Source organism: Gossypium raimondii, chromosome 11, assembly GCF_025698545.1.
Source record: "Gossypium raimondii isolate GPD5lz chromosome 11, ASM2569854v1, whole genome shotgun sequence".
NCBI lineage: Eukaryota > Viridiplantae > Streptophyta > Magnoliopsida > Malvales > Malvaceae > Gossypium > Gossypium raimondii.
Window position 1 is genome coordinate 45,524,763 of NC_068575.1, and position 27,023 is coordinate 45,551,785.

The window sequence follows — 27,023 nt, forward strand, 5'->3', positions numbered from 1 at the left end:
GATATTAATAATCTTATTAAAATTTAATAACAATAACAATAATTATTTTCCTAAACAAATTTCTGCTAAGGGTATTCTAGTCATTTTAAATTTTTTCCTTATGCTATTACAGCTCAATTCCATTCAACCAAACAGAAGAATACTATTACGCCTCTATTCCATTAGATTCAACCAAACAATTGAATTGCTATTAATCTCTATTCCATACCCTTCTATTCCATTACGCCTCCAATTCTCGCTCTACCCAATTCAGATTAGTCGGATTCGGATCAGGTCTTAAACCCTAAGCCAATATCCCGCCTAAAACCCTGAGCCGCAGACATTGAAGATTAAGGACACAAACAGAAGTGCAAAATAAAAATGGAGGAGAAGCTCAAGAGCTTGGCATTGGTGGGCGGAGGTGCTCTTCTCGGTGCTGCTTCTACCTTATTTCTTCTTAAGCTTCTTCCAAGGTAAGTTTTTTTTATCGTCATCATCTCATTCTCTCTTTCATTGCTATATGAAATTCAGTTGATCCCATTGATTCGTCGATCGTGCTTTCTTCTTCTTCTTCTTTTCTTTATTTCTATGAAAATGTTTATTGGTCATTGTTAGTCCACATCCATGTTCGCTAAAATTCTTAAATTTGAATAGAATTTCTAGGCTATGCTTTCTTTCTTTCGTGAATTTGTTTTGTCGAAGTACTTAATTGCCTTTTAGTTGCCTAGAAATAGATTAATATAAGTATGTTGAACGAGTCTGTCATTTAATCTGGTTTCATAAAAGATAGAAAATGATTTTTTCTTCCTTCGGCAGTTTACCAGAAGCTTTTTAATGATTGATTTTCTGTGTATTTTGCAGAAGGATTTCAAACCAGTGCGATAAAAAGGCAATCGAATTGAATGGTAATGTCAGTTTTATTTACTCAGTAATTGTCTTGTTATACACCAGTTTTATGTTAGTTGTCCGAAAGAAAGGCTTTGCTGTTGTATTCTCTCATTTGATGGACGTCAACATGCTTTTAACTATTAGCTGCATGCCTTGTAATGTGAAAAACACAATTGATCAGCAATATGTTATTTTTTTAACTGGAAAGTGATTGCTGCTATGGGAACTAATATCTGCAATTCTTCTGGTAGATATGAATATATGATTAGGTTAGACAAATATTTAGGCTCTTAATAGTTGTAAGCCTCTTAGTAATCATCTTACTTACTGAGTGATGACTCTCTATGAATTTGACCTATACTGAATCCATGATTGTTCAGAAAACAGTTTCTAACAGGATTTTGTATCATTCTGTTTAATAAAGAAGCTTTGCAAAAATAAGTTAATTGTCTTATTCCTTTTTTTTCAAGGATATGAATTAGCCTAAAACACATGATTATTATTTTGGTTTATTAATACGATGAATTATGGATTATTGAATGAGATATGAAACTTTATTATTAGGACTAAAAGGATGTCTTATGAAAGCTGTGAATATTGAATTCGATCCCCAAAAAAGGGGACAATTGATATAGAATTAGTGGTATGATTTAATAATGGGTTATAGTAGTTAGCATATGCCCTCTCTAATGGGTTATTAACAGTTAGCACATGTTCCCGTTGACAGACCGAATTAGTTATCATACGGCTGTACTAACTGTTACAATAATCAGTAAAAATTATAAGAACAAGATTATCAATATGACTCTGGACATTGGTTATGGTAGTGACGGTAGCTAACGAATATGAGTCTTCTATAATTTATAAAGATGGGACCTTAACAGTATGATATGTTATTTCAAGAATGATTTATATTTGAAGTTGATCAATGAATTTCTGAAGTTATCCATTTTAATATGAATGATCCTCTATCCTCAACTGTTTTCATGATATGATTTGATGAATGTTCTCAAATGAGTATATTGAAAATGATTCTTGATCCTGAAGGTGTGTGAGAATATACTTTTAAGGTGTGATTTGCTTATTTCCTCTATATTTTACAAATTCTTTAGTAAGAGTTCTAAACTTGTGAGAAGCTAGAAGATAAAGTTTGGGAGATTAGTCGATTTCTTGTGAGAAGATAGGAGATTGAGTTTGGCAGATTACTTGTCAGAAGTTAGGAGATTAAGTTTGGATTAAATGATATGGCTGTGTTGAGTCTCGATTTCTGTTGTGACAGTATCACCAAGTTAAAGATTTTTGGTGTTTTCTGTTGGCTATAAGTTGTACTTCTAAGAAAATTTGCATGATGTGGTGATTGTTGTTTTACTGTGTAGTTTGCTTCTCACACATAATGAAAGATGCTATTATTTTAATGCTTGCATTCAATGCTCTAACTGACCTACAACACTGGCAAAAGGCTAAACATGCTAGATCTGATAGATGCAACCATCTTTATCGATTCTGTGTTTATTCTAAATTTTTATTGTCATTTTCAGTTCAAATTTGAACTCTCTTTCGTCAAACTTTTTGTATTATACTAGTAAATTGGTGAAAATTTTATTGTTCCATTTATTTGATTGCTATTCCGGGAATTGAAATTGCATCAGATACAACTGTCAAATGTGCGATTGGTCTTGGAAATGGGAATATTGGGATGACTGGCTTGAGCCTTCTAGCAGATGAAATAGTTTCTGAGCAACTGACTAGGTAAATCTCTTTAACCCATGGTCTATGGATGAACCGTGTTTACTCTCTTTATGAAATTAAAATGCTACAGCCTACAGGAGAGTCGTGGTTTTCTTTCTTTTGTCATTGCTCTAATTCTCAGGTCATGTTTTCCCTAAATCTTATATTCTAACATGTCAAGGCAAGTTGAAAAGTCAAAGCTGAGAGTATTGATCTTTTTGTGTCTACATAACATCTACACTACTCTCTCTTTTTGGACATATGAAAATTTTTTATTTCTATGATATTAAGTGTGCTATATTTGAATCTTGTTATGAAAAAATTTTTGATGTGGATGGTCAACTTGGAAAATTTCAACAGTTGGGAGGACTTCTGGATCATAATAATTGAGGTTTCCAAACAACACACTCTGCGATAAGTGGAAACCCAGTAGATATGTAGGACATCTACATTTGGGGGTGTAAGCAAACAAATATGTTCGAATAACATGTGAATGAGCACAATTTAACTTCTCTTTATGTGTGGTTACTAATTAAATAAACGAGTTTACTCACATTTAATCAACGAACCAAGCTTGAATATAGGTGAGTTCGGCTTGAACATAGGTGAGAATGTTTGATTTACTGTTAAATTTCTTAGACTATTGTTCTGAGCTAAAGTGCACTCATGGATTGGCCAGTATTCATATAATATGCCCAATGTGAGGTTTAGACATACCTAACCATCCTTCTCTAACATTTTGAGAGAATAACTGAACATATATTTGTCTTTGTCTTTGTTGTTTGTTGCTAGGAATATCCAGTTCTTTGGCCTTGATTCTCAGCAAAAGGTTACATCGTCCTATGTTGTGGTCATTGGTCTTGGAGGTGTTGGAAGTCATGCTGCATCTATGCTTTTGAGATCAGGAGTTGGCAAGCTCCTATTGGTGGACTTTGACCAGGTATCTTATATGTTTCATCAATGATTAATCCAGTGCTAACTTATTTAGGCTTGGTATATGGCATGTATAATGTTGCATATTCATCTGAAATTTTTATTTGCAATTTTGCTTCTCTGTTGCAAGTTGTTTTAAGCTACAATTACTGGTCGATCACAAATCATATGTCAATATGTTATTTTCCATAGGTCCTCCATTTCTTGTATTTATTGTCATGTTCTTGAATTTCTGAAATTTCTGGAAGACTTAAATACTTTGAAAGATATTGTGAATTCACAAATTGGGGAATATAATAAATATTGATATAAAAGACCAAAGAATTTCATAAATTCCACCTGAAGAGTTGAATTTGAAATGAGATGTTTGAGTGTTCAAAATCCCTCATCCAAATTCCACTTTTTATTTTGGCAAACTAAATAACGTGTTGTCTCTGGAAATAAATATCCTCCTTGGAATCCAGCATCCATACATACTCTTATGTTATAACATGTTTCTGAAATTTGGAGAAATTTGCCTATTGGATTGAAGAAAGTCTGGAAATAACTTGCTCTGTCATTATTATCTTTATCCCAAAGGATATGCCAAAAGAATGGACTCTAGGATGCTGGTTATCATTTTGCAAGGGTTTCTTGTAACATCATTGTTTTGTGGCTTGCTCCTTTTGGAGCTTCCAAAGAGACAACATAATAAGATTATATAAAATTTTACCTTCTATTTGTGCATTCTAATTTCACTTGCTAGTTCAAGAGCTGGCAGTGTAAGTTGGATGTGGGTGCAAAGCATGTATTTTCTTTAAAAAAATGACCATTAAATTCTTTTCTTAAGAAATCTCTACTTACTCTTGACTATATGAGAAGGTATCTCTTTCATCATTAAATAGACACGCTGTTGCAACACGAGCAGATGTTGGTATCCCCAAAGCTGAGTGCCTCAAGAAGCATTTCTCTTCAATTTTCCCTGAGTGCCAAGTAGATGCAAAGGTGCTGCTATATGATGTGTCATCTGAAGAAGAAATTCTTTCTGGCAACCCTGATTTTGTTTTGGACTGCATTGATAACATTGACACAAAGGTATCATCGTGACTTATGAACTTTCAGTTTTACCTACTGGCTATAAGAATTTTATATAACGTTGCAGTCAAATATTGGCTTTTCACCATATATAGAACTCCTAATTTCTTTATGTGGTTCATGTTATGCTTTAATTTATGTTTTATTTTTCATTATTATGATAGTGCATGGCTAATCCTTCTATATGCTTGTTTGATATTGCACCCATCTAAAGCATGAGTAAGCAAGCAACATAAGTTCTTCAGCTGATTGCTAATAATCTGTCAGCATAAAACACTGTTTCTGGAATTACACAGATTGTTCTAATGGAAAAAGTTCTACCTAACATGACTCTATTATCATTTGTCATAGGTGGCACTTCTTGCTGCATGTGTACGCAGAGGTCTGAAGGTACTATCTGCGACAGGAGCTGGTGCTAGAGCTGATCCAACAAGAATTCGCGTGGCTGATTTAAGAGAGTCAACAAATGATCCTTTATCTAGATCTGTAATCACTTAGCCTTGTTTCAACTTTCAGAGCCCTAACTTGTTAAGATATTTTTCTATGCCTCTCCGTGTTTGTGCTTTGGTTTTTCCTTTTTGGTTGTGCCTTATGTTTTATGGTATCCAATTAACTAGTTTAGTTATTTATTTTAAATGTCTGGTTCTTTCTAACCTATATGAAATGGAATTGTTAGATTTTGTTACCATGATATGTGATATGCTCTTGTGAATCTAAATTGGTATATAATTTTGGTAGACAAATTATATTTTGTTTGAGAAGGTCATTGTTTCTTCCACATCTTGCTTGGTAGGGAGAATAGAAATATGTAAAGTCGGAAGTTGAGGGAGGAGAAAAGTGGAAATGTGGAATATATGTTATTTCTTTCATCAGTGTGCTTGTAGAAAGATGGAAATCTAGTAAATTTGCATCACTTTACTTGCACACCCATCTCATTTTTTCTCATCTAATCTTTCCAATTTAAATGATTTGAAAAAAAATAAGGATGGAAAATGACCATCCTTTCTTTTGCCTCATTTTTCTCTCTCGTCAAGCATTAGTGAAAATAATCCTCCCTGATCCTCCTGTTTAAAAAATTTTAACCATTTTCTTTCAATCCGAAGTCTCTATGACTTACATATCAGATTTCTTAATTTAAGGAAACTGGGAGTAGATTACAAAGAGTTTTAGATTTAGCTTACAGCTGCAGAATTGTAGGTAAAACCTACTTTCTATCCATTTGGAATGGAGCATTATGCTTCTATAGAAGATGACATGGGTAGGCATTGATGCTTTTGGATAGGCAATAACAAGTTAAAAAGTACAATGTAGTATAGGGTGGATGGAGAGGGTTACTGCATATTGATAGGACATAGGTTGCAAAGCTATATGGAAAGAAAATTGAGGGGTTAATAATAGGATTTTTTTTTTAATGGCAGAATGATGGAAAATACTGAGAAGATTTGGTGCTTATAGTTGAGTCCAGCATTGTGTTTTATGTAGGGTGTAAAAAAATTGCTCGAGGAATTTAATTATCTAAAGTTTTTGCTTCTTTCCTATATTTTAGGGGTTTGGCAGTACTTTTTATATATATTTAAGATGTTTAAGATTCTTTGGTTACTTTATTCAGTAATAGAGGATTAGGATCAGCTTTGCTACTTAGTATGTACGAAGGTTAGGTTTAGCTTCTAGATACTTACTTTATTTTAGTATCAGTAGCTTTGGGTTATGAAATATTTATGTTTTTGTATTTTTATTATTTATTGTGATTTGAGCTTCTGGCATTTTATATTATTGATTCTGAATACGGTGAAGTTGTTTTGGAGTTGTCAATCATTCTAAAATGGGGGCTCTTTGCATCTGTGGCTTTTGAATCTACACTTGCTACTGCAGTTTTCTGGTGGTTGCTGATCTTATGATTGGTGTTTACTTTGGGACCTTGTCCAATTAGATTTTATTTGGTTTGGAAAAACTTTAATATCTTATGCTTGTATTTGTTATTTTGGATATCCAATTTTACTCTTGTTTATCTATTGCATTAAGAAGACATTCTTTAGGGGTTTATTTCCTGCTATCATTCACTTTACTCTTTATCAAATTTTTGCTTCTAGGTGAGACACCGTTTAAGGAAAGATCATGGGATTGAGGGTGGAATTCCTGTTGTTTTCTCTTTAGAGAAACCTAAAGCTAAGCTGCTTCCTTTTAGAGGACCAAGTGGTGAGGAAGACAACCCTTCAGATTATCAAGTGAGGATGCTTGCTTCTTACTTTTGCAGTTTTAAAGTACTCTGTTTGATCACCTAACATCATGCAGTGGGGAAATTCATCCAATATATTGAAGCAGAATTTAAGAATTGAAAGTACATTTGGATGGAGCTAAAGCTGTGTTTCTTTTAGCGATATATTTGAACTTGCTAGTGTTAGGTCACTGGTTTTTGCTATCTCTAGACTTAAGGGTAGAAGGAAAAGGAAAATATTTTGGTCTACATTAGTATGTAATCTACATGTTTAATCCAACAAGTTAATGTGTTATTCTGCTGTCAGATAGTACCTGGGTTTAGGGTCCGTATCATACCAGTTCTTGGTACCATCCCTGCGATATTTGGACAGGTTATGGCCTCGTATGTTGTTACACAACTTGCAGGGTTGGATGTTCAAACAGAGCCAGTGGTAAATCTAGATGTTGACCATTATCAGACGCTTTTTCAACGGCTTATTGAGCATGAGGAGTCAGTATATGGTGCAGACATGCAAGTCCAGGTAGGATTTGCCTCGACACCCTTTGCATGAGGAGTCATTATTTTGCTCTTTTTGTTTGACATGTAAAGTACTTTTTTCAATTTCTTTGATGCAGTTATTTTATGATTTAAATATTTTATCATTTGTTCTTCCCTTTCTCCTTCCATCTGCTTGGATACTGGAACTTCCCATTTCTATTTGGTAAATTCATTAAATCAAATTTATATAAACGTGTGCTCAAATAATAGAGTAAACTAATAGTAAAATAAAATCTTAGGGATATGAAGCCAGTTAACCTCTTTGTCCAATGTGAAATTTGTGGATATTGTATTACAATTTATGGTATTCTCTGTGCTCAAAACTATTGCAAGTTAATGAGCAATTTTTCCTTGAATATTTAGGCATTTTAATTGATGATTCATATATTAATATTTTCTGTTTGTTGCGAAAAGTTTCTTGATGGAAAATGAAGTAGCAAGAATATATGATATATGCTTTGCTTCTTGCTCTGAGCATTTTAGGGAGAAACAAATTAGGTTTAAGGCTTTTGACATGTGCTTGAAACGATGAAGGGTGGTTTTTGGATCAAATTGGCTTAGACTTGGACAAAATAGTGGAAGAACATGACCTATCATACCAGATGGCTCAACTAAGTTGAGGAATAACATTCTGAAAATTATAATCATCTATTAAACCTTAAGTTTCTGGAAAAGAAAGCTCAGAGTTGAATTTCTAAGGCACAATATTTGTTTTTGACTGAATTTGCTTGGAATCTGTGGTCATCAAATGTTCCTTATCTGCCTTCTCTTGGCCATTTCAAGCCATTCTGTGAGCTTCCATTTCATGAACTAGGTTGAAACCTTTGGATTCCACCTTATGGAAAAGCTATTATCCTCATGATATAGAATTTAAGCTACTCAAAACTATTTTTATTAATAAAGACAATGTATTATCGTTTAGTTGAAGATACTTTGGAATAATTACATTCATCTTTATTATTTCAATTCAAGACTTCATTTTATTAATATAAGCAACTTAAAACTATTTTTGTGTTTTATCATATTTATACATTCTTCTTCATTGATGGTCCTGGAGCATAGAGACCATTCTAGTTTTGATAATGCACATCCATATTTAGTCATTTAGTGAGATACTGAAATGGGTTTTCAATTGGTCAACCAAGATTGTCTCATTCTTAAAAGGGTTGTAATAAATGGGCCATGATTAATAACCCCTTAAAAACTTTTTAAAATATCATATGTATTTATAATCTTATTATATAGTTCAAATCTTTGTCATTTGTCCAAGAAAAAGAAAAAGGAAATCTATAGTTCTCATGAAATTATGGGCAGTCACGTTGTTCCTAAATCTATTATTAGTAAGCCATTATATTCAGACCTTCCAGCTGGTTATGGTTTTCCATTCCTATTTCCCTTGTCTCAGAAACCATTTGCATGTCAGATTAATATTTTTGTTCATGCTCTATATCAGATTAATATTGTTGTTCTTAAAGTTTGTATTTTCTGTTTCTTTTTTGCCATTACCTGCAGGTTGATGTTGAAGAAGTGCAATACATTGTTAAAGAGTTGTGGCGTGGGAGAAGTGCGAGAGAACTATCTCCAAAAGATGTGGGGCGTGGAATGTGGCGATCTGTTAACGAGTTGATGCTTGTTAGGTATGGTTTGTTTCATGATGTAATTTGGAGCATATGGCATTCACCAACTTTTTGATATGATTGGATAGAATCAGCATGTGTTTTCTAATATTGGTGATAGTAGTAACATGTTTTTTAATGCTGTTTATTTGTTATTGTTTAGGAGTGGCCTATAAAGCCCATCTTATTTTTGATTTTTGGTAGTGTTCAATTATGGTGATTTTTTTAGTCCAGCAGTGCTTTTATACTTTCCTATAAGGCTCCTCTCCAGTGGAGGTGGAATTGCAGAATGGTGCTTTGTCCAAACAACTAGAGGACTATACCTCCTGTGGAATCAACCATGTACTAAGATTTGAGCATTGAGAATTCATTCTCCCTTGGCTTCTCTTATTTTTCATTTAAGTAGTTCTGAACTATGGAGATTTTTTAGTCCAACAGTTAAGATACAAAACGAGTGAAAATTTCCCTCCTGTAAATCCCATTTTAGTGATGTTGAAACTGGAAACATGTACCTTGTCCAAAGACTAGGGGACTTCACCTCGTACGGAGCTAGTACCTTTCTATTATTTTCCTTTTAGTATATAAATCATTTATTATGTTCAATCCTACTGGGGGCAATTGCACTCATTAACCCAATTTATGGATGCATCCATCTGTCCGAATATACATTTGAAAAGCCAAATAACTTTCATGTCTAGCAGATTTCCAAAAGCTTAAGATAGCATACAGCTAATTTTATTTGTAATTCAACATATAAACTTTCTTTTTGTTAAGCAGCACATGAATAACATTTTAAGCTTATTTCAGAGGCAATTTCTGCCGTGAACTCTACCAGAGCCATTTCTTTTGCTATGTCACTAGTCTATTTCTGGCCATCTTGCACTGGCACAAGTTTTAGCCAAAATGTAGCCTACTGAATGGTTTTTTCTTTTTTTGATAGATACTGAATGGTTGATAATCTTCGCTTTCATTTCATTGTCTTAAAGCGCAATATCATTTACCTGAGATGTGGTATAAATATATCGAGTTTATGAACTGAGATCATACTTGCCTTGTACCTTTATTGTGATATTTGATTTACCTGTAATATATTATCCATTATTCATTTCAGATGGGATCAGGCAAAGGCAGCATCTGTATCAAATTTAGTTCTTTTAAAATTTAAAGAGGTATTCTCTAAACGAAGATGCTTTCTTTTTTTCTTAGTCAATATTATACTTTTCCAAGTACTATGGGTTCTTTATATACAAGTATTTTACTTTTCTAAGTATCAGGATTTTGCTTTGGGTTTAGCTATGAATATTAATTCTCGATTTGGTTTTGGATGATGAATATCTGAGATAATGATTTTTGAGATGTTACCCTAATTTTCTTGGTTCCTTGTGATTTGCTTCTGTCTTTTTTTTATTTCCCCTCTAAATTGCTATTGTATCTCTCTTCCCTGTACTTTTCCGCATTAATTTAATTAGAGCCATAAGAGCTTTTGCTATCAAGCTTTTTCTGGCTTCTCTCAGCTTAAAAAAAGGTTATTTAATATAACTTTAGTATGTTACTTATTAAAATATTAGGATATAAGGTCATATTTTGTTGAAATTAGAGATGAATACTCTAATGTATTGAGGAAAAACTCACACAAAAGTATGTATTTCTTAGAAATATGTACAGATATATGTACATGAAGCATTGAATCAATTAAGGAAAGAATATCTCTACCTAGAATCTCTAAAATTCAGCTGTAATCTCTAAAGATTAGCTATTCAATGCTGTCAAATAATCAAAGATTCTCAACATATTTGGCATTGCATTTTATTGGGTCTTGGCTGTAGTTAGGGATTAAGGCCAAATTTCCCATTGTACTACTTGTCAATAATGAAATTTTGGCATTGAATCTTTAAACTGGATTCTAGTTTTGACGATTTTGAACATAAAGTAACTAAATTGATGGAAATTTGTCATTTGCAATCAACAAAGTCAACTTTTTGTTTAAAAAATCAACAAAATTGGAACTACAATGGCAAATTTGCCATTTCTTAATACAATATTTCATGAAATATTACAATCCCATATTTTTTTCTGAAAGTATTATGGCAAAACAAAATAAAGTTAAAACACATTGGAAAAATTCAGTGTTGAGTCATAGTATGATGGTAGACTTGACTTCAATCCTGATTATTTGAGATACTGATTGTTAAGATTGTCTCCCTCTGTTGATTCTTTTTGGATTTCTTCCATAGTTCTTCAAATTCTCTCTTGATTTCCCTATTTCCTTTTAAGTAACTTCTTTCTATTTTTAATTTTCCATTAAATTTCTGTTCTATCTCTTCCTCCAAGATGAAAATTTGACCTTATCATAACCTTGGTGGGATTTTATGACCGCAATGAGCTATTTAATCTGATATTCTGTTAAACCTAGTTTAGTTTTGAATAGAAAGATTGAAAGGTTAAAAAGATAAGATTCTTTACTTTCTCGAGGCTTTGCTTTATCAAGTGCTATTTTGGCAGTCTTGTTGTAGCATATGCCTGGAAGTCCGATGAAATCCTAAGTTTTTGTTTTTCTTTAGTACATATGTTATTTTGTTGCATTGCCTTTGTTCTTGTAGATCATCCTTTCATCAATGATCATGACGATATTTGTCAATCTTAAAATTTTAAATTTTTGGATTCACCTGAAGACTGGACCTTTTTTCTGTTATTAACTTTCTTTCTGATAATCATCAATTTTTTTATAAAGAAATCCCTTGGTAGATTCCATGTTTTCAAATTCTAATTCCATTTGTATGGTTTGGGTTATCAATTTATCATAGAAAAGTAATAGTAACTTCATACTTCCTGGTTGCTCCTAGTGGAAGTAAAGTGAACAATTATTTCTTTAATACAGTCAGTGTGGAGTAAACTTATTGCTCTTTACACTAGTAAAGTTTTGTTATTTGAAGGCTGATGAACATGAGCAGAGGAGTCTTGATGATATCAAAGAAAAGGAACCAGAATTTTTCAACAGGGTGACATCCGTGCTGAAGCGAGCTGAACAAGACTTTGGTTTGTAACTAGACATTATCATTAAGATTTTAGTTTTTAGCTTCAGCTGAATGGTTAATTTATCCAAGACATTTTTGAATGACTGTTCTTTATCCTAAGATGATGTTGTTTATAGACCTTATGAACCATTGTTAAATGCCTAATTTGTGAAAGAAATATAGGAATTCAATGAATTCAATTGGGGGGGGGGGGGTGGTAAACCATTAATCTAACAGTGTAACTTTTGCATGAGTTTCATTTTAGTTAATTTGTTAGAAGCCATTTACTTTATATATTAAATGTATTCAGGGATGGCAACGGGGCGGATTTTTGCCCGCCTTGACCCGAAAGCTTAATCAATTCGTCTCGGCCCAACTTTAAGAAAAAAACAGCTCGAATTCGAAATTTAATAAGAGACCTGACTTTGCTTTGACTTGACCCGACTCGAATTTAATTTAATTGTTTTATTTTGAAGCAAATAAGATTAATTTTTTGAGTTTAGACTTAAAACTTAATATATTTATTTATTGAAAGCAAAAATTTAATATATGTATATATATTAGGGTCATTTTTGTAAATATCTCAGAGTGGACAGATTTAACTCAAATCTTTGACCTTGATCTAATCCAACTAATTCTCTAATTGCACCCGACTTGAACTTAATTTTTCAAAAAAAAAATCCAACCCAGACACCGGTCAGAATTTGTCGGATTCGAGTTTCTTTAATCCCTAAATGTGTTGGTTCAAGTATATATCTTTCGCTAAGCTTGTTCCTTTAGGGGGACTAATTGAAGTGAATAGTCTGCAAAACATCATGTAGAAAAATTGTTTTCCTTTGTGCTTTTACTTTCACCTTTGCCTGTATGTTTATGTGCTGAGGCTTGGTTTCAACTCAAAAAGAATTTCCAGGCCCATAAATTTAGCCTGGTCTGATGGCTCATTTCACTGTTAATATATATATTATAATAAAATATATATTTTTATTATTTAGGTTGATTTGACTAGATTGACCTGAGATGAAAAATTCCTTAGCCTATTGGTTTGTACTGGCAACTTAGCCGTGGACAGATGTACTTAATTGTCATTTATGGTTATTCTGATACGAACGCAATTCATGTTGTGTGCTCAGTCAGGTCAGATCAAGTGCCTTCAAGACATTTTTAAGAGTTCGGAAACAATGGTCGAATGGTGAGGATGATAGTACCATGGGTTCCAATAAAATCATATGCTTGGCTAGGTGGTGTGTTAGATGATCACGTAATTATTGATCAATGCTCGTTCATACTAAATCAATCATGTATTAGATAAAAACTCATTTGATCGACTACGCTTATTCAAGGAAAAAGAATCAAAATTTTCATACACTTAGATGGGATACAAATTTTAACGCTTGCAGTAAATATTCTGTTATCAAGAAAAATAATAAAGAAATCAACATAGACAGGAAATTAGGGGCAATGAAGGTGCAAGTGCTCTGCAATTTCTCCATTTCTCTTGAAATACTGTAACTTCTTCTTTTAATGGAATTAAGCTACTACGACTTTTGGTCTCGCCTGTGAATAAAATTGAACTCTTGTTGCTGAAGAATATATTCTGAAGCTTGAAGAAGTTTCCTGAATTTCAGTTTCCAAGTTGCATAAGGGGTTGATGGTGAAATAATAATAAAATTCTTTTCCATTTAAAAATAAAAAAGAGTGACGAGATACAATAAGTGATCTTTAAAATACACCACAGAAGAGGGAAAAAAAAAAACACGTTATGTAGACTAAATTGTTCATCATACACAGCTTTGTTCTAAAATAAATAATAATATACTTTGAGATGCTGAAAAGGCTTTTGTACAAAATTTTCACTATATTGTAAGCAAAACAACAACAATAATATTGTAAGCAGAGTAATGGTTTACACTTCCATTTAATTTTTTTAATAACAAAAAGGAGGGGAAAGAAAATCACCATAAGATCAAGTTAAAGATAGGGGAAAACAGTTTACCATGTGAAAGAACCAGATGCAATGCGATACTGATTTTAAAACTTGATCTCATCCTGCCTATCAGCAGGTGCAACGCACTGCCATAAGGATCGGTATGCATCAATATCAGCAGCTTCCACTCCCAAGACAGCAAGGTTCCGCCCATACTCCTGGTAACAGTATACAATTCAATACAATGCTGCACCATATATATTCAATGACAAGGACGGAAGGATTGCAAATTCTTAGGAAGGGATTCTCACCTGAATATCAAGAAACAATTGCATGCAAATTTTGTCAGTATCAGACACATTATGATCCAAGACATCTGAGCTTGCCCCAGCTCGTCTTTGTGCGCCTTGTCTTATTCTTTGAAGTGATGACTCTGTCTTCCTTGCCTGGACAAGATAATTTAGAGGTTTTATTAAAAGCATATTTAATATCTAGAGAAAAAACTAGGGAAATAAATTGTTTGTGATACTAACCACACTGACGAGGTCAGCAGCTAATTCATAATAGCGAATAGTTATGTCTGTTGCAGCACCTAGCAGTAGACTATTCCTCGCATCGTTGGTCAAATACTTTGTAGCTTGTTCACCATCCAAGAAAGTCTGAAAGCATTGAAATTTGTTGCTTAAGCTAAGTAGCATGCACTGGTTGCCCATGTGGGCAGCAGGCAACAAACTCTTTAGGTAAAAAATAAACACATTCTCCATGGAAATTCAAGCCAAACAAGTAAATAATCTGGACTGCATTTAAATTTGTTACATTTCTAAGCAAACAAACATTATTTATATCAGATTTTATATTTCATTTCTATGTTTCTTGGACTGTTCAATTTTCTTCAAGTATCCGTGCAGACACGTAACATATCTAACACCTCAAAATGGACATGCATATAGGGTTTTGACCCTCCAAAGTCAAATATAAGGCGAAACTCAAGATATTTAAAAGCACTCCTATTGAATACATATCATGTGCAACATGTATCCATGTATCTGAACAACATAGCATATATGTACCACTATATATATGGTTTCATTTGTTGAAAATTTACAGGAAAAGAGATAGCAAAAATTGCGATAATAAAAAGAGAAAAAAAAAGGTACAGGGTCTGTGTGATTGCATACCTTCAATGGGCGCAATACCCCTGCTACATAAGGCGAATGCCTGACAGGAAGAGGTTTGTTTGTCATCCTGTAAGTTGCAGTTATTCCTTTCAGCTGTCTCAAGTCCTGTGGAATTTAAGATAAACGAGAATGAACAAAAGTTTCAAGAGTGTAATAGAAGTGCAAGCAAACAAATTACAATAGAAACCATAAAACATGTCATGGTGGTTTCATAGCGCAAGGTGACTCAAGGCTGTTGGGCACAAGATGCCAAAAAAATAGTGCTCAGCTTAGAGAAGGCACAATGTGTAGATAAAATGAACTTCAGATACATAATTTTGTTAATCAATTCCAAAGAGTCTAGACATTTATCCTACAAAATATGAAAATTGTAGTTTTCCTTCTTTTGGGCAATATACACGATTTGTCTATAATCTCAAGTTGGGATACTGATATTATACTCTTTTTTACTATTAAAGGTCCAGTTAATGAAAAATAAATAAAAATAGAAGAAATGCAAGAGAAATTAGTTGGATGATCTCTTTTTGCCTAACAGAAACAAGTGCCTAAGCACACCAGACATGCACCTCACCCAGAAGGATCTGAGGGGCTTTTGTTTTTGGTAGCTAAGCCCCAAGGCGCACGCTTTGACAACACTTATGCAAATAAGTAATATGTTTAACATTGTAATGCTTACCTCAACAGACTTCTGAACTAAAGCCTCTTTAATTGTGCTGATAACTAAGGGTAACAAATCATCCAATGATTTTCCACAGTGCAAAATGCTCTGCTTTACAAGGTCAAGGACTTCAGTGGAACATGAAGATAGAACTCTAAGTACATGATCCAGGTAAGCACCAGAAATTTCCTTGCCCAGACAATTTATGTCATGAATAACCTGCAAACACAAGAGCATTCATACATATGCTGCTCAAAAGTCTGGATCAACAATGATTACGTCTACATTGAATATATAACAGTGCTTAACTTAGAGAATGACATCAAGTTGCAAGTAGAATTTTTTAAAAAAAGAGTACATGATAGAATGATTAAAGTCCTGTGAACAACAAGATACATAACTCAGCAGATCGACCTTGGGGGACTGAAAATGGTAGATCTGAAGCAATTGCATAACTACATCTCTTATTTTCTACATTTTAAAAATGAAACTTAGGAATATATTTTTAGGTTAGAAGAAAGTATAATTACCAGTTTTAATTTCCCTCTGATCTTTCTACATTAGAAAGAATCAAGTGGATATGCGGATAACTAATTATTTCTCTATATTTATCTCTCCATTTAGTCACTCAAATAAAACTGATTATTTGTTCTTCAGTTCTGTAAACTTCAAATTTCAAAATTCAAACATAAAGAACACCATTGATTAAACCTCTGTGCATTAAATAAGGCTCAGTGAATTTAACTTGGAAACATAATAGAATAAAGACACGGGCATACATAAACAAAATCGTCTGGAGCAGCTGAAAGAGCCCACTCACATCCAGGGTTGGAGCCAGCACTACCCTTCTTCCGAGCAGCCAATCCAGAAGACAACCAATTTGAGTATCTATTACACGCAAAATACAGTCAAATGATGATGTTCAGCATATCAAGACAACCCAAAAGTATTGATCCAAGGAATGACCTTGAGAGCAGCTGCAGGGACAAGCGAAGAAACTTGTCAGAACAAGAAAGGACAAGAACTTCTTCATTCCAGCAGGATCTCAAGCTATCCAAGAGGGTAACACTTTGTTTAAGCGTTAGGTTCAGGGAATATTCTTCACCAGAATCTGAATTCTGGACAAGAACAAGACCGGGGGCTGTAAGTGCAGAGTCCAGTGCACCAGCTATTTCTTGAAACCTGAGAGATTGAAAATAAAAGCAGTCATATCTAAGTACTAATTCAAAATTGTATTAGTACAATAAATATCTAATAATTCCACTCAATACCTTAACGAGAAATAAACACCAACATTCCACTGCTTCATGAACTCAACATAAGAAGGTGCGGCTCGAAATCGGGCAACAGCAGCACTAGTTGGGCAATAGCCTGACAGTGAGATTTTTTTTTAAATATAATAAAATGGGCTATAGTTAAGATACTTTAATTCTTTACCAAAGTCTCCTTTACAAAGACTTAGTCTTAGATGCAAAATGAAAGGTCAGATTACTACCTTCAATATAGGCCAAGAAATCTAGGCTTGCTTTGTAGTTTTTGAGGAATTCTTTAGGTCTTCCTGGAGAAAAAGCACCAGGTTTTCCCTTTTGGATGGCTTCAAGGACCTCTTTCAGAATTGAATTTGCCAGGAAGTCAAATACATGTAATCCTGAATTTTCTGAACAAAACAAACAACACAACTTCAACAGCCTTCACATGTAGCAAATTTGAAGTTTGATATGCAAAGACCATGAGAAGACTGAAATAATGCACCGGTTGGACATTAAATTTGAACTGTGATGCCTATATTCACCAAGTTCATATATATTCTTCTCAGGGAACCAACCTATTTCCAGCACCAAATGCAATATAACTTGGTAGTAAAGACCCAATGAACTAGATGAAGTACACTATTAATAGAATTGATATGGGATATGTACCTGCAGAAGCAACTTCCAGTAAGAATTTGAAATCATTCTTAACATGTTTCTTAATTTGCAGATAATCATTCTCAAGTTCATCCCCAGATGCCGCAACAACTCCCCCAGAGGATCCATGTGGGATAACATTTTGTATAAATGGAGCCACGATGGTCGTGCGAAAAATTTCTTCTGCATTACCATTGTTATCAACAGCAGCATAAGCACGTAAGCAATTATAAATTGCATTGACATCCCTGTGTTCCAGCCCATCAACAAAACAGTGTCCCAAGCTTGCATTTAATAGTTGGCTAGCACTCTGAATCCTCTTTTCAATATTCTGAATAAAAGGCAGGTTCTGCACTTGCATAATATAGAAAACAGATATTCCATGAATTTCTACTTCCAAAGAATAAGATTTTGACCTGGGGCTGTTCATGTCACTCTAAGGTACATATCCATAATGCATATGAGACAGATTTTAGTAAAATCATCCCGTTGTCAGTAACCACGAAGCAAAAGTACGCTGATTGTCAACTATTCTCATAAGTCATGAAACTATGATATGAATACTATGTTTATAGCTGATATGAGGCACATAATATACATAATGCTTGTAAAGCTTTTGACGCATAAGTTTATAGTTGAGGATGATCACACTGCTCTTATGCAAATGCATCCTTCTTCACCAAGGCCTGATGGTATGAGCTAAATGTTTTGCAAAACCATTGGCATGATGTTAATGGTGATGTTACCAAGTTTTTGGATTTTCTAAATAAGTGATTTTGATGATATGGTTGACCACACTAACATAGTACAAACAAATTCCTAAATGTAAGAATCGGGAGAGGATGTTGGACTCTAAACCAATAAGCTCGTGCAATATCCTTTAGAAGCTTATTCTAAAGTTAATGGTTAACTGTCTTAAGCACATCTTCCAGCTGTAAGACAGTGAACCAGAGAATAATTACTTTGTAATGAATTGCCATTATTATCTAAATATGAAAGTAAATTCAGAAAACAAATCCAAAAGGAGATTACATAATTAGCTGTGGAATTCTCAGTGGCTAAGGCATAAAATTTGTGACTGAAAAGAAAAAGTGGTACCTGTGCATGAGCAATATAAAAGTTGAGGCGATTCATCTCGCTGGCAATTCTCTCCAGAAGCATGCTTTGGGTCTCTCTGAGATTTGTTGTTCCATTCTCAACATGTTGTGAGCTCAAAGCATTACTCTTTTGCATTGAATTGACATCCCCATTTGACCAATCCGAAGACACACTAGGAAGCTCCTTTATAAGCTTTTCAACCTAATAAAGGAGTCTGTTTAACCAATACTCTTGGAAATGGAAATGGAAGGGACTCGACAACAATACTACTGCTATTACCTTAGAAACAACATGAAAAGTGTCCAGCAGCAACTCCAGCACCTCTCTGGCAGCAGCAGCCTCTGCTCGTTGGCTCAGTCCATTCTTCAAAGAAGTAAGCGAGCCCTCAACAGCTCCCCTAAAGCCTTGGATCTTGTCACGGAGTTCAAGAAGCGGAGCACGCATACGAAGCACCGCAGAGTCCACATCAACCAGTTTGGTGGAGAGGTTTACAAAGTCGGCGTAATCACGGTTGATGAGATCAATTAGTTCATGGTTGAGAGACGAGAGATGAGCCTGGAGCTCAGATCGGAGGGTGTCAAAAGGGACAAAGGTTCGGAGCTCCGCAATGTAGGATTCTGAGTCGAAGTCAGGTGAAAGGAAGAGAGAGGGCTTGAACCACATCGGGTGAGAGTCGAGCGGGTCAGAGAAGAGATCCGTGGCGGATCTAGGGGCTGGAGATGGGATTTGATCCGGCATTTTCACCCTTTAATAGGAATCCAAGTCCAAGTCAGATTTCGATTATCTCAATTCCTCTACTGCAAGCAAACATATCGCCATGAATAATTAAATATCAATATGGAACTGATTTGATCTTGTTTTTTATTGAAATCAAAATTTTGGAGACCAGAAATCATATAGAATCATTACGCCAGTCCAAATGATAAACATGAATTACTTGGAACAGGAAGCAAAATTCTAAGAGAATAAAATTCTATAGATTAATAGCAAGAAAAAGAATAGGCTCACCTATACGATGATGAGAGCGAGAGGAATCTGCAGGGAAATAGAGAGAGGGATGCTGGAACGGCGTCGGATTAAAACAAATGAAGGCGGGGGGGGGGGGGTTGAAAAGAATGAAAGAGAGGGAGGCGGACACCGCCGGTAGAAGTACGGCAGAAAGAGGAAGCGTCAATAGAGGGGAGAGAGGAGGGACGGGTTCAGCAAGAAGAAGAAGAAGAAAATTGAGAGGCAGATCTAGACACACAACGACGTAGTTTTATCAGAAAACTGAAATAAATGATCATTTCAGTGTAGTGTTAGTCGAGATCTAGCACAACCTGGACTCGAAATTCTGACTGTTCTAACGATTTGGTTCATATCTATTTTGGAATTTCTTTTTCCATATTTTACAGTATTTTGGTTTTGGAAAAGATAATCAAACCAAATTTTATTTTATCGGTTTTGATTTCCTAGCTTTTTATTAAATTAGTTTGGTTATCCGGTTTTAATTAAATAAATTATTAAAAATTTAGAAAATTATTGAATGAGTTAATTCAATTATTATTAATATTATTATCTGTATATGAAGATGTGAGTTTGTTCAATTCACTAACTTAATTAATTTTTATCACATTTCAAAATAGTTTGCAATTCAATCAATTCAATCGATAAACCAATCGATACTCGATTCAATTGGTGCGATTAATCGATTCGATCCGATTCTATCAATTTCCTTTTTGTGCTATTTTCATTAATTTGAATATTTATTTTTATACCATAAATATTTATCAATTAAATAAAATTAAAATTTGTTATTATTATTATTTTGAATTAAAAACTAAACCAAATAAAAACATTAGACTATCGAATCAAAATTGAATGAAATTTAGTAAGTCTCAAACTCACAAGGTGAGCAAGAACACATAGATTCATTTTAATAATGTATATCAATATACACAATATATATGAGGTTTTGACATCTGAAAATTTTAAACATAAATTCATATTTAATAATAATGTATATCAATATACACAATACATATGAGGTTTTGATATTTGAAAATTTTAAATTTTCACTAGATGTATTTATTGTGGGCATGATTAATTATTAACAAATGATATCAAAATCTTAGTAGATTTCTTTTTATTCTAATGCTTATAAGATTTTCAAATTTTAATCATAATTTTTTAAAATTTCAATTTTAATGGGTTGGTAACTTGGTATTGTTATTTTTAATAAAAATTTATAATTTTTTTATAATTTTTAAATGCATGAAAGATTCAAGAGAAATAGGCTTTGACTAGCAAACATTTCCCAAATTGTGTTACAACAATATCAAAACAAAGCTTAACCCAAAATGCTTACAACATCATATATGTAACGACTTACGGGTTACAGACATCATACACATGGATACAACAAATATAATATAAGTACTGCATATCTATCTATGTATCTAGCTTAACTCAACCTAACCCTTGAAACATATGCACCACAATATATATATGACGATGATTCAGGCAATGCAAACTAAGCGGCGTGATTTTATTCGGTGAGCTCATCTGATTCATCAGAATCCTCAGCTGTAACTTCTGAATCTTCATCGTCGTCTTCATGAAAACCTTCTTCTTCTATCCTTACAGCTTTACTTCTTGTTATCTTGGTCATTGCTGCAGTCTTGCTTGCCCTTTGTGAGCGAGGACCTATAGTGCCACCATTGCTAGGAACCACAGACTTAACACAGGGAGGTGAATTTTCTTCGCCAGAACTAACTTCTTCACGTCTCACTCGTCTCCTTGAACGATTAGGTCTAGCTGAGCATGGCGCTGGGGTTTGTGGAACTGCAGTGGAACCATCAACATCCAAGTTGAATTCCAGCTCCAACTTTCCTGCAAAAAATATTGGGAAACAACATAGTTAGGTTTTAATGACCAAAAACACTCTCCAAGCCCAACAAATACTAATAACCAAAAGGAAAACGAATATAACAGGCCAAAATTGGTATTGGATTTTACATTTTTGTAGGTTGTTTCCAGAAAAGCATTCTTCATACATGAAAGTATGCCTTCTATATGATCAGACAGATTTTGTATAATATTTACAATGAAATTTCTATTTGACATGAAAAGCACAACATCAAAAAAAATAATGATCTTTCCTGTGAGTGTAAGATACTTACCGAAAATATACTTAACTTCATCTTCCGATAAATCCTGATCTGGATTTCTATCTAGTCCTTCAAGACGTTCAGCCATCAGCTTCAACTCCTTTAGAATATCTTTCTCGCTTAAAACAGATTCACACACACGACTTAAAAGTCTCCTCATTATCTTTACTGGTACTTGTTCTGATAAACAGAAATGGAGAGAGGCAAGTATTCTGCAAAGAGCCGCAACATATGACCTCTCTGCAGATGTCTTCTTTGCTGGAAACCTCAACACCTTGGGAAAATAGAAGAATAACAAAACAGTAGGTAACAAATTATTTTGTTCATAGATTAGTATTCTTCTCAAATGTTATGCCAACCATTACGGCCAACATCTTACACAAAGCAATTCATTGCTTTCAATGCAGCAATAAAACACTTCCTTTTGTTTTGCATCCACGGAGAAACATAAATTATCAGATGGTGCAAATAAGTGAATGTCTAATCTATCTGTTTGTGTAAAGCTGGGTGGTGTAGGTATTACTCGACTTTGAAATTAGGATCTGATTATTGATATTATGACATTTAAGATTTGAATTGGGAAAACTGAAGAATTGAGTTGAAGCAATAGAGATATTACCTCTGTGGCTATGCGTATTGCAAGTCCCTCTTCTCCGCATTCTACTGAAGGCTGTGAAGGGCCATCTATGATTTCTGGTGATCCATTACAACCATTATCATCCTCTGCTTCAGTCCCCTTTGCATATAGGGGAGTTTGCATCATCTGTAGCATGAATCTTGAAGCTTGTATGGCACGCTTACGCATGTTGGAGACCGTATAAGAAGAACCACCAGGATTGTCATCTATTCCAGGCCACATAGAACGCATGACAGGAATGAAAGCCTTAGACAAACGCTTCTGTTATTGCAAAATCAAATTTATTTGTCATCAGCAAACAAGTCTAGAACTCTGGACATATTACTTCCGTGTCTGTATTGACAAGAGATGCATATCATCCAGAAATTAATGCTAAATACCTTGTGATTTTCTGAGAGAGAAGCATAATGCTCGAAAAAAACAGATAAACACTGTTTCAATCTAGTAAAAAAAAAAAGAACAGAAAAATAATGTTGTAATGGCTGTCGTATTAAGTAGAAAAGAAGAATTGTTTTAAGTAAAAGATAGACAAGAGTAGAGACAGAATCAGATCCGCCCACCTCTGGAGGTCCTTTGATTCATTACTGAAATACAAGCTAATCAGCTTGGATAAGAGCAAAGGATGAGATGAAGCAGGAATACTTGGATACTTCTCACTCAGAAGAAGAATCTTGGCAAAGCCCTCTCCAAGAACAGCTTGGACAGATTCATTTTCATCATTTTCTAGAGCTCTGGCCCTATTATCTGTTGTAAATCCAGCATATAAGAGATCGACCAATTTCATATTTGAAGCTCCATCTGTCTCAGAAAAGTTTACAGGATCAGATGGCATAGCATCTACTTCAAGCTGTGATGAAAGGTTCAGTCCCAAGGCCCTATCAACTTCCTGAGGACCATGCCACATCCCAATATCAAATAATGCCTTACAAGCAACTGTGCTAATTGGAGAAGGGCCCTTAACATAGGATATCCTCAACTGCTTTATTAGTTCTTCACTAGGTTTATTCTCTAACAACCCAAACAGCCCTAGGCATCGGACAGATACCCTCTGCACATCCAAGTGAACATGTTTTGCCTGCATTTGGTATTCCATATCAATCATAAAATCCTTCCAAAAAGGTTTTAGATGATTTTTTAAGTAGGCATTTTAAGACATCTAAAATTTGTACAGACCCATGAAAATAGAATGGCATATTATGTAACATTCTATCAAGTTTAATGCCTAAAGAGAAGTTACCTATCATTTGTGACAAATTCTACTCAAATTTTACGTCTCTTTGAATAGATACTCCCTATTTCAGTAAGTACACATGGCAATATGAATAGACTAGTAACCAAACTCTTCATTTTGTCTTCCAAATAATTAGAATGTGGAGATAGAAAGCCATGCTCTTGAAAAGTTGAGGATATTAGATTTAGGCTTAAGGATTTGATTAAGGATAACAAAGTGGAATGCAAATAGACTGAAAGATGCAATCAGGTCCATACCCCAGGAAGCAGCAATGATTGAAGCAGTTCAGTAGGTTCAACAGCCCAATGGAACGATTTTGCATTTTCCAAGAGAAGACCAGTAACAGCAAGGCAGTGCATCCAGTTTATAAAGTCAGCAGTTCTCTCCCTGCAAGGACGTGCAAGCTCTTGCACAACCCCAAGAATAACTTCTTCAAATTCACCAGCAGCAGAGTGAACCTTCCTTGCCAACCTTGCCACTGCAATTGCCCAATCTCGGTCACCACCAAGATTTATGCCATCTCCAATAGCAACTTTGTTGCCTTCATCATCCACTTCATGTTCAAGAGGCATGTGCAATAAGTCCTGCACAAAGGAGCTAGCAATCTTCCTGATTGTAGCATCAGAAAAATCAAGCATTTCACCAAGCAATAATAGCTGTCGAGATGCAAAGTGGTAGTTCACCCCTGAAATTATATGGTCAAATTAGAATATTAAAGTAGAATAAGTTTTTTTATGCATTTGTTGATCAAAAGAACCTGACCTACCTGCATCAATATGAGCTTTGACCAAATCTATGTAATCAGAGACAGTTTCAGGAAGAATTCTATCTAACAAATCATTGTTGTCTGAAGCTTCCGCAGCATATATAGCTGCTTCAGTGCCCATTGTAGCAGCAGCATCAGAACCTTTTCCCTGTCCAACAATGTGTTACTTTGTTATATCATCGGGAAAGTGCATGAAATGTTGTTATATTCAAAAATAATACTTGAACAAGTCATCATCATCAAAGACCTAAGAACCAATTAAAGACCTATGAATCAAAAGCAGTGTTATGTCGCAAATAAATATTTTAGGGTGTTGTACTCAGTTTTAATGATGAATGGCTGGGACATAGATTGGTAAGCACTATGTCTTGCAATTAGATGTTATGACAGATGTGTCAAGATATAGCATTAGAAATGAAGATCAACAAAAACAAAAATACAGAAACTAGAAGCAAAAGGCAATCAAGGAGAAAGGGAAGGAAAAGAAGGAGAAAAAGAAAAAGGGGGGGAAAACCAGTGAAAACCAAACCAGAGACTGAAAACATGGAACAGGAAATATCACCTTAGAATAGCCTAGAGACTAGAAAATATAGTAAAACGCATAACAAAATAATTAAATAAAGAACTAGATAATTTGAATTGTTCAATCGGACTTCTCAGTCAAAATCAGATGCTTATGTATTAAAAATGCTATATAAGCTCAAAAAAGGAGGATATTGATTTAATATTAATAAAGTGCTCACTTAAATATATGTTCGTTAACTTTAGGGAATATTAAAATATACAAACGGATACACAAATGAATGAATAACAAGCTTACTTGTGCTTCCATCTGCAAATGTTTGCACACCATCCTCCAATAAAGAGAGACCTCAGGTTCCATTAGCTTGATACTAACAGAACAATCCGCTGAATCTCCTATTATAATATCAGGAAAAGATAGATGATAGGCAAGTGAACTTGTTTTTCTTGTATAAACTGACATGTTAAACCAACAATATACCTTACAAAGTCATAATTATAGTGGCTACTGAAATGGCAGAATTGTCTGTGAAAATAAAAGACAACAATCTTTACTCATTTAGCAAAAACATCTAAAATCTCCACAAACCTTCACTTCCTTCATTTGCTGATGTTCGTAATATGTACTGTTGTATACTTTCCACCTTATGCAGTTTCACTAAATCGGCTTTTAGAAGGGACTCCATAACAGACTCCCCAACTGATTCATAGGTTTCAACATCGAGATACTTGAGAAGTTGTACAGGATCTCCATTGCAGCACTTTACAAGCCACTGATCTGTCATTAACTTTAAACACTCCTTCGAAACAGCCAAAGAACGATCAGCAAGTCCTCTCTGAAGAATTGCTGTCCTATGCTTGATACTAGCAGACCAAGCAAATTAAGCAAAAGAAAGTATTAGGAACTCATTAAACGAAATACAAACAATATAGCACAACTACAAGATTAAAATCCATCTTACCTTAGGCTTTGAAGAGGAAATTTGTTAGCTATAACACAGTACGCTGCTTTGCGGACCGACTCACTTACATCCATTGTACAATCTATGATTACTTGGGAAGTTGCATTTGAAGGAGGCAAAGATAACACAATGGTCTTCCGAACCTCCTATAAACAGAATCTCCAGAATTGTTAAAAAAAGACCTCAATTATTTTGTTTAATAAACCTTCCAAGAAATTAAAATATTCATAACAAATCACGCAACTCATCGAGAAAACAGAAACAATATATAAGTTTACACACTGACCGAGTTCTGCTCCAATGGAAGGACTTCGAGAAATAAATCAAGAATGTCGCTATTTTCAGAATCATTTACAAATCGTGAAAGCGCCCTGACTGCAAGTGTACGAATTAACGGAACCTTGTCCACCACCCGAAATTTCATTAACTCTATCACCTCATCCCATAGTTCATCGCTCACTTCTGAGTCATCGGGCAGCCGTAATATTATCTGTTTATATATATATCTCCTAAAAATCAAAACGCTAAAAGAGATTTAAAAAAATGAAGCCAGAATTTAAAAGAGCTGACCTCGGAAATGATTTGGCAAGCCCTAAATCGTGCGGTTTTATTAGCTGCAGTAGCCCCAACCAAAAGGAACTTCAAAAATTCCTCCAAGAACTCATCACTAGCGGAAGTGTCGTTGGGATCTCGGGCGCTGGAAAATGCTGAAACAAAGCGCACAACGCGTTCCACGGTGGCGGTTCGCTTTAGAATTTGAAAGAGAGGGGTCAGTGTCTTGGTGAAGGCGACAGAGAATTGATGAACGGAAGGGGATTTCGAACGGACGGCTGAGAGCTCCTTCAGCTTCCGGAGATGGGTGGCGTTAGATGCTTTAGCTTCGTCCACGATTTTGGCAATTTTGCGAATCAATTGTGTGTCTGCCATTTCCTGCTCTTTCATTATCGGTTTCCTTCTCTGTTTCTTCTTCTTTTTTTCTTTTGCCTGGAACTGATCTCGTTTTG

The 27,023-nt window shown here is 34.6% G+C and overlaps 3 protein-coding genes across 5 annotated transcripts; 1 reads left to right on the forward strand and 2 right to left on the reverse strand.

Moving 5' to 3' along the window:
• The first annotated feature begins 215 nt into the window (after positions 1-215).
• LOC105803637 (tRNA threonylcarbamoyladenosine dehydratase 2) lies at positions 216-12,182 on the forward strand. Of its 2 annotated transcripts, none has more exons than XM_052623017.1 (11): positions 216-452; positions 841-884; positions 2,517-2,616; positions 3,388-3,535; positions 4,390-4,602; positions 4,954-5,088; positions 6,693-6,827; positions 7,125-7,340; positions 8,870-8,994; positions 10,085-10,142; positions 11,892-12,182. In XM_052623017.1, the coding sequence occupies exons 1-11, from the start codon at positions 361-363 to the stop codon at positions 12,015-12,017; spliced, it is 1,392 nt and encodes a 463-aa protein (XP_052478977.1). In that variant the 5' UTR covers positions 216-360; the 3' UTR covers positions 12,018-12,182. The 2 variants fall into 2 exon arrangements, with proteins under 2 accessions (XP_052478977.1, XP_012491390.1); XM_012635936.2 differs by having other exon boundaries at positions 219-452; positions 11,907-12,182.
• Positions 12,183-13,288: 1,106 nt separating this feature from the next.
• LOC105803636 (conserved oligomeric Golgi complex subunit 2) lies at positions 13,289-20,150 on the reverse strand. 2 transcript variants are annotated; one of them, XM_012635934.2, is made up of 14 exons: positions 19,761-20,150; positions 19,032-19,546; positions 18,753-18,953; positions 17,667-18,003; positions 17,243-17,404; positions 17,019-17,118; positions 16,714-16,929; positions 16,527-16,635; positions 15,766-15,966; positions 15,090-15,194; positions 14,445-14,570; positions 14,223-14,357; positions 13,981-14,129; positions 13,289-13,601 (listed from the first exon to the last, which is right to left on the reverse strand). In XM_012635934.2, exons 2-13 carry the CDS (start codon positions 19,488-19,490, stop codon positions 14,016-14,018), a joined length of 2,265 nt encoding a protein of 754 aa, XP_012491388.1. In that variant the 5' UTR covers positions 19,491-19,546; positions 19,761-20,150; the 3' UTR covers positions 13,289-13,601; positions 13,981-14,015. The 2 variants fall into 2 exon arrangements, with proteins under 2 accessions (XP_012491388.1, XP_012491387.1); XM_012635933.2 differs by having other exon boundaries at positions 19,032-19,549.
• Positions 20,151-21,013: 863 nt separating this feature from the next.
• LOC105803635 (uncharacterized) lies at positions 21,014-27,023 on the reverse strand. Its single transcript, XM_012635932.2, has 12 exons — positions 26,590-27,023; positions 26,306-26,509; positions 26,020-26,165; positions 25,647-25,921; positions 25,356-25,453; positions 24,536-24,683; positions 24,027-24,454; positions 23,099-23,613; positions 22,919-22,979; positions 22,521-22,799; positions 21,914-22,175; positions 21,014-21,623 (listed from the first exon to the last, which is right to left on the reverse strand). Exons 1-12 carry the CDS (start codon positions 26,959-26,961, stop codon positions 21,280-21,282), a joined length of 3,132 nt encoding a protein of 1,043 aa, XP_012491386.1. The 5' UTR covers positions 26,962-27,023; the 3' UTR covers positions 21,014-21,279.